This window comes from Seriola dumerili, unplaced genomic scaffold (assembly GCF_002260705.1).
Source record: "Seriola dumerili isolate Sdu_G_001 unplaced genomic scaffold, Sdu_1.0 BDQW01000066.1, whole genome shotgun sequence".
Taxonomy (NCBI): Eukaryota; Metazoa; Chordata; class Actinopteri; order Carangiformes; family Carangidae; genus Seriola; species Seriola dumerili.
The window spans coordinates 1044568-1052218 of record NW_019174321.1 but is presented as its reverse complement, the minus strand read 5'-3'; the positions used below and the strand labels follow the sequence as shown (position 1 = coordinate 1052218).

Here is a 7651-nt window from a genome sequence, read left to right as displayed (position 1 = left end):
ATAGACACTAAAGAAAATGAGCATGCTGTGGTTACAATGATGGTGATGATGCTGATTATTAATCCATTTTTCTCCATCTTTTGTGCAGCTGGATACAGAGCACAGGTCTATGACAACAATCCCGAAGGTGTTTTGTTTCGTGTATGTCCTTATAGACACGTTGTGTCTCAGATTAAAAGGTAAGTTCCATATGAAGATAAAACTGTATATATAGCAACAAACAATCTGCATATAGAACTGTAACTTAGTAACATACCTTTTCATTGAATATTTCACTGGTACTGCTGATCCTTCCATTAAATCCTTTTGATTTATACCATAGCTCCCACACTGACAGTGATCGCCAATGGAAAATTGAATGCAATACAGAACTGAATGCTTTGGACGGTACCAGGCAGTGCTACTGGTCAAGTTTCTACAAGTTATATGAGCAAGAAATCAGCTTCAATTGCCGGGCCAATGGTGTGGTTGCTGGCGTCTACAGCGATTACAGTGGCTCACATGGAGACAGAAGGTGGGTAGCCTGTTGAAATTATGCATTAAAATTTGAATAGTGTAGTATGGTAAATTGATTTAAGAATTTAAGATGATGATGAGTCTATTTTCAAACACGTGTTTTTTTTGTTTGAATGCAATTGATTAATTAATTAACTTTTTTAGCTTTAAAAAAAGTGATTGATTCTCAATGGTTTTTGAATATAATGAGTTTATCTGATATTGTTTCAGATGGATTTTCCTCTGCTGCACTTCACCAAAACTGATCACATTCGAATGCCGGGAAACCCCAATGGTCAACTACTGGAATGAAGACTTCAACTGGCATGTCCCTGGAGACAACTTACTAACAGGTGTCCAGACCCACAATAAGAATAACAATGGGTAAGTACACTGATAACAAATGGTCATATGGCCATATTTCTACTTCCAACAGTTATTTAATTTACTATGTTTTTAGATGAGCAGGTCTCTCACTGATTAAGTTAGTAAATTGGACATCAGCTTTCTAAAGACATAACATAATAACAATGCTTTAATTCATTGACAGAGATCATCGCTGGAGTTTCAGTTACTGCAGAGGAACAACAAAAGGTGAAGAGTCTTATTGTACTTCATTGTACTTCAGATATTATGATATAGAAAGATTGACATTGTTTTCTTTTGAATAAATTTAATTTGAATAAATCTTTTTTTTTTTTTTTAGATAACCTGGCAGTCAGTTCACAGATCCTTTCTGCAAACAGTCCAGTGGAAAACCTTTTGACTGAAGGAGATGTTATGGTCCCAAGAACAAGGAATGCAAGAGTCTGTGTAAACTGCAGATGGCCAAAGTCAAATCAGGTGGTTCAAGTTCCGTACACCATAAGTGATGCCTTTAGCAGCTCCGAAAAGGTCGCGATTCAAAATGCTATCGATGACTTCCACTTGAGCACCTGCATTCGCTTTGCTCTCCGCACAGGCCAGACCAGCTACATCAGCATTGTGAAAAAAGTAGGATGTTGGTCACTAATTGGAAGAAGTGGGGCCACTCAAGAATTATCTCTTGGTTATGGATGCATTAATAATGGCATCATTCAGCACGAGCTCATTCACGCACTCGGCTTCTGGCACGAGCAAAGTAGAACCGACAGGGACATTTACATCAAGATCAACTATGAAAACATCTTGAGCGGACGAGAAAGTAACTTTCACCTTCTTGAGACAAACAACCTCAATGTTCCATATGACTACTCCTCTGTTATGCATTACGGAGCAAAGGACTTTTCAAAGAACGGACAAGACACCATCAGTCCCCTCTCACCCACAGCAACAATAGGCCAGAGGATCCGCATGTCAGACAATGACATTCTGAAAATCAACAAGCTTTACAGCTGCAGTAAGTATAATAATAAAGCATTTAAGGTCAACTTTGCATTTTGTAACTTTGCAAGTTTGTAAGTCCTTTTCTGGTCTAAGAGCTTTCAGTGAAACTCACTGTTAACTAACTTGTTCTTACAGGGAACTACCTGCATAAGAATGGCGAGTGGGACAATGAGTTGGGTGGTGTTTTGAGCCGCCAGTGCCCCTCTGGCCAAGCTGTTTCCGCCATCAGAAGGTGGGTTTTCTGTAGTTTATGGGTTTATGGTCTTTGTCTTTCTATGAAAACAAAATAATAAAAACACATATTAGCTACAATTTCATTCTTATAGTTATTATTCTATCTATTCAAAACTAAGTTTTCAAACTTGCTGGTTTGTTGTAGCTCCCACAATAACGACAGAAATGATCGCCTTTGGGGGATTTCGTGCAAGGCTTTCAAGGTAACCAGGACATGCCAATGGTCAAGATATGTGAACGAATATTGGGGACACATGGACTTCAAATGTGCAAACAATGAAGTGATTGCTGGGGTCTACAGCGAGTACAACTCCATCATGGGGGACAGGAGGTGAATATTTGTTTATGGTCATTTGTTTTTTACCTTTACAGTAAAGACAAAAGGTACATAAAATGGTAAATCATAAAGTGCAGCTTGAGTAAAACGGTTCAGTTGTTTTCTATATATTTCTATATGAAATTAATTGATAGCTAATGTAAATGAACACCTTGTTCTTGTATCCCAGATGGAAGTTCTACTGCTGCAGTGCTCCTGGTTTTACCATGATCAACTGCAAAGACGAACCACAGGTCAACTACTGGCAGGAGTACTTCAACTGGCCAGTCGCCAGCAGCAACTACCTGACAGGAGTGAAAAGCTCTTTTGATAGTCAAACACGGTGAGTACATTCCTCTCAGTTTATCGCAGCCATTCGCCGTATCCAAACATGGCAACCTTTTTTTAACAGTCATTCTTACCAAGTATACATAGAATTACCAGTTTGTAAATGTAATTGGTTTCTCGTTGACAGTGATCGCCGGTGGAGCTTCACATACTGCCAGAGGAATCTTCCGTGAAGCTTCTCTGAAAGAGAAGAACCCTGACAAGATTTGCTGATGTACCATGATGATACCCCAAATGGATCACTGTATAATCTCTATTATCAGTGATTGAGGGCGTCTAAAGGTACATTTGAGTTAACCAACTAAAACTCATGACCGCAAAGGCCACTGGGAGATTTTTAGTTAAGCATGGCGCATTTGTTTAATGCATATCATAGTAAGTATGAAGGATGATGTTATATTATTTTCATGAGCCCAACTGGGTTGGTCAATATTGGAAAAAAAAAAATCAAAATCAATTTATTGATTGCTATCAAATTCTGTCTGCCACCTGCGAGTTGTAACAAGAAATTTTAAAGACTCCTTGCACTTTATTACAGCAGCAAATTTTGTAACCATCACTTGTGGGGTTATAATGGCCTGCATTTATCAAGATCAGAAGTGCTGATGTAAGATCATTAAGAAAGTGCCCCTGGCCATCTCCTTTCATAATGACCTGAACAGAGAAACTGGTCTCGGAGCTGCACTCCTGCTGCACTTGTGAAGGAAAACAAAACCCTCAGTGTGGTTATAGTGTGCTGATGCAAAGGCTCAACGATATTTGTTTTTCTTGGGAGTTGTCGCCTATTTTTACAGGGTCTCAGGCTGGTTGGACTGTGTATGTTTAGCGTAGCTGGCAGGGCAGATAGGTGAGCGGTTTTAAGTGTTTTATGTCTCGTTACTCTCCTGGTCTTGGGGTTGTAAATTTAGATACTTGCATAACCTTTTTTTGCAATTAACTGTTGATCTAGATTAGATCACTGGGTCATTCTTTGTGACGTAAAATATGCTTTTATGAAGAAAGATTATATAAATGAACAAATATAACATTTAGTTATGAATGTATAATAAAGTACTACTTGAAGAATGAATGTATTGAGAAATTTTGTGCAAACTGTACATTACAAGACTTGGACAAAGCACTGTATTTGTAAAGCTGGTATTACTTAGAAATAAAGTCAATATGAAATACAATATCTGAGTTCTTCTGCTTAATTTTCTACATGAATAACCACTTCTGACATTCCTATATTCATACATAAGCTTTTAAAATAGGGGGTATATTATTATTCATATTTTTGCAAAACATGATCAATCCAAGCGACGACAGCTAAAATCCCAGCTAAACTTGAATGCCTGCAGGTGTTTTGGTTCATGCAACCAACTTTTACAAAAGGTCTGACAACGCAAACACAATGAGAAAGTGAATTTTACATCTGGGTGGACCGACTTTTCCACGAGAAAATTATATTTCAGGCCTCCTGCTGTTGCTGTGATTATATTATAAACAGTGTTTAAGGATATGAGGCCGCCCCCATTTCTCAGTGATGGGCGTAGCAGCAACAAATCAAAACGCAGAGAAAATACATTTAAATCACTTTAACAGCTGCATCTCTCTCCAGAAACAGTGTCCAGGTAACTCCAGAGATCTCATTATCCACAGTTTTCACAGGGACTTTTTTCTTAAGTAGAAACTTGCACCAATGAAACAAACTGCTGACAATGATGTTTGCAGATTGCTTTACTTAGGTAGATCAAAGTTTTCACTTATCCAGTGAAATATCTCAACATCTAGAGGATGGATTGGCTCAGAATGTTGAATAGATGATGTATCCCAATGACTCTTGTGACTTTTCTTACAGCTGCCATGTTAAATTTGAATTTTGTCCAATAGTTGTACTTGGTATTTATCACAAATGTTTAGTGCTAATTAGGAGACGTTAGCATGCTAATATGCTAAACTAAGATGGTAATCGCTGTAAACATTATACCTCCTAAACATCAGTATGTTAGCATTTAGCATAAATACAGCTTCAGGGAGCTGCTAGCAGGTCAACATCGAAGTGCCAGAAACTGCAGTTCCTCGAAAGGTCACTTGAGGCTGCTGCAAAAGTGAGTCAATCTCCATAGACTCTCATGTTAACTTTACAGCAGAAAAACAGGTTTACAGCCTGGTACAAAAACTGTTTTGGTCTCTATAGCTCTCTATACCGTCTTCATGACAAGTGGGTGAGCGTATACTTGCCGTAAACGGACATGCACAAAAGTCACGCAGGCTACGTCTGTCTTGATATTTGAGCTATGGGTTGTGTGCATTGCTGAACATGGACAGCAGATGCAAAACTCACCAATATGTCGTGTTTCAGTAAGAGGGTGCACCTTGAAGAATGCACCAAGGGCAGGAATGGAATGGTCGCTTGTCAGTTAATCAGACATTTATCCAGTCAGCCACTCAGACAGATGTCCAACTAGCAAATTGTCCAGTTGAGCCAATCAACTTAGCAACCAATAACTTAGCCAGGTATGTAGACATTTAGCCAATCAGGCAGTCATCAGCATGTATCTTGTCAGCCACACATTCGTAAACAAGGAAAGATAGGATAAAGGCATGATTGAACTTGACCTAATTAATGAATGGGGAGCTTTTGCAACAGTGTTGATAACAAAGAAAGGCAAAGAAATATAAATCACACACACAACAAATAGGATAAAACATCAAAAACAACATAGCTCTCACAGGGAGATAGAATTTCTAGTGCCACGAACCTGGGAGCTGAAACTGGCTGGGGAAAATGGAGAGGGCAGAGGGAAAAAAAGGAAAAAGAAAGAAATACATCAAAGAGGGGGTAATGAAGCTTGTCCAATCCTGAAGAGCCACATAAGAAAACAGAGATACAGTGATTGTGGTGGGGTTGCTGAGAGAGAGAGAGATGGGGATGAATTATGATGAAGTTGTGGAGATGAAGGGAGAGAGAGAAAGAAGAAACAGATGAGCAAGGCAGCAGGTGGATGGTATTACTCTGCCATTGTTAAAATCACTCCCTCTCTGTTTTCTGTTGCTCTATTATCTCCATCTCTTTCTCCCTCTCTCCGCTCCCCTCCTCTCCCTTCCCTCTCTTTTCCCCCCAGTCTGTATCTCTCTGTGTGTGTCCTGTGAAGCGAAACCTGGCCCTAAATGGGAACAGAGGTAGCGGTGATCACGCTGGTCTTCTCCAGCAGGGCCCCTTCCTCAGCTCATTAAGCCTACAGCAGAGCTCTACTTACCTACGTGGGATATAGGGGGGGATTTGGAGAAAGAGAAGGATGAGGAGGGTGAGTAGAGGAGTTGCAGTGGGGTTTCTGGGGTGGGGGATAAAACACAGAGTTAGTGGATGAGAAAGCTTACGCCCAGTAAAATAGGAGCTCTGTGGTTTGAACAGTGTTGTGACTCAAAACATCCTCTGATTCTGATCCTTTAAACTTGCACATAACCATGTGTGTTTGCAGCCATGAATAGCAGAGAGAAGTAATCGATGGTGGAGACATTTTAGGCAGAAGCAGAACATCACAGTGAGGACTGAACACAGTGAGGCATAAGGAGAATTTTGTCCCTGTTCATTGTCTATGGGAAACAAGTGAATATCATTATGAACCACGGCCCTTGTCTTTTATTGTGGCCTTGCTTTTATTGTACTAGAGTGATTTATGTGTTTTATGAACTTTATGTGAAGCTGTTTTATGTCCGTGTATTGTCAGCTTTGCATGTTTCTGTTCGAGCCTAATAATGCAGAATGATGTCTTAGTAAGTGCATATTTCTGCTATCAGTAATCCCTGTGTTATTACTTCGAATGCTGTGTATTGTGTGCTTATATATACAGTTGAGTAAAAACTGGTCCATAAAGAAGCAATGGTTTGCAGACAGCTGTGAGATGGTAGTCGATGGTGCACATATGCCTTTTGCATAAACTGTGTTAACTTTCTGCCCCTATTAGCGACTGAGCTAAACTAACAAGTTTGCTAGCTGACTGCCAGCAGGGGCAGCAAGCGGTTGCCCAAACCTTGCCAGATGTTACAGCAAAATAATACCTCATGCAATGCTAGATGTAATATTCTGCATTCTATTGGATACCCACACAAGGTCTAGGCTAAGGTCAACTGCACTTAACTGCGTCTAACATCTCAGATGCAAAGTAGTTTAAAGCCTTGCTGCCACCCTCTATTGTAGGCAAAAGCTCTACAAAGACATTAAGTGTTGATTATCTAATGTAGAATCAGTTCAACTGCTCTTGACAACCTTTCACCTTTGAAACATTTAACACACAACACACTTCCCTGAATAGATGACAATACAGTGACGTAATAATAACATTCTGATTGTAGTAATTATCTTATGGAAGCCTGTCAGTAAGGTGGTATAGGCAGGGTCTTGGTGAGCCTCTAAATGGTGCTCTAAATAGTTTGTGTTAGTGTTTTTCCTCATAGGTTTAACAAGAAAGAAGATAAAATAAGCAAATAAATACAAAGAATAAATGAACAAGAATACAAGAACAGAAACAGCAAAATTAAGCGGTCACGAGCAAATGATAGGCAAAAGCAAAAAGGAAAGACAGGAAGAAGAGAGGGAATGAGAGGACTGGGCTTTCAAGCAAGACACCGGTATAGTGAGAAGGAAAGATTACTCCTCTGTAATGCTGTGCTCAATGAGGGAGAACCCGATGAGAATAAATTTAAGTCCTGGAGATGAGGGCTTTACACGCTGCAACATTTTCCAAATCACTTCACATCACTCAGACCTGCCCGTAGACATAAGCTGCAATCTCCACAAGACAGCTTCTTTTCTCTGTCTTTTTCCTCTCAGCGTTTCCTCTCATTTTTCCCTCATTCTACTCTTTAACATTTATATTTTAGACTTTCATCAAAGAGCAAATTACTGAT

At 39.6% G+C, this 7651-nt stretch overlaps 1 protein-coding gene across 1 annotated transcript; it reads left to right on the top strand.

Moving 5' to 3' along the window:
• Window positions 1–459: 459 nt before the first annotated feature.
• On the top strand, window positions 460–2931 carry LOC111219335 (low choriolytic enzyme-like). Its single transcript, XM_022741970.1, has 6 exons — window positions 460–514; window positions 1202–1873; window positions 1996–2092; window positions 2240–2425; window positions 2601–2753; window positions 2886–2931. The coding sequence occupies exons 1-6, from the start codon at window positions 460–462 to the stop codon at window positions 2929–2931; spliced, it is 1209 nt and encodes a 402-aa protein (XP_022597691.1).
• The last annotated feature ends 4720 nt before the right edge of the window (window positions 2932–7651 follow it).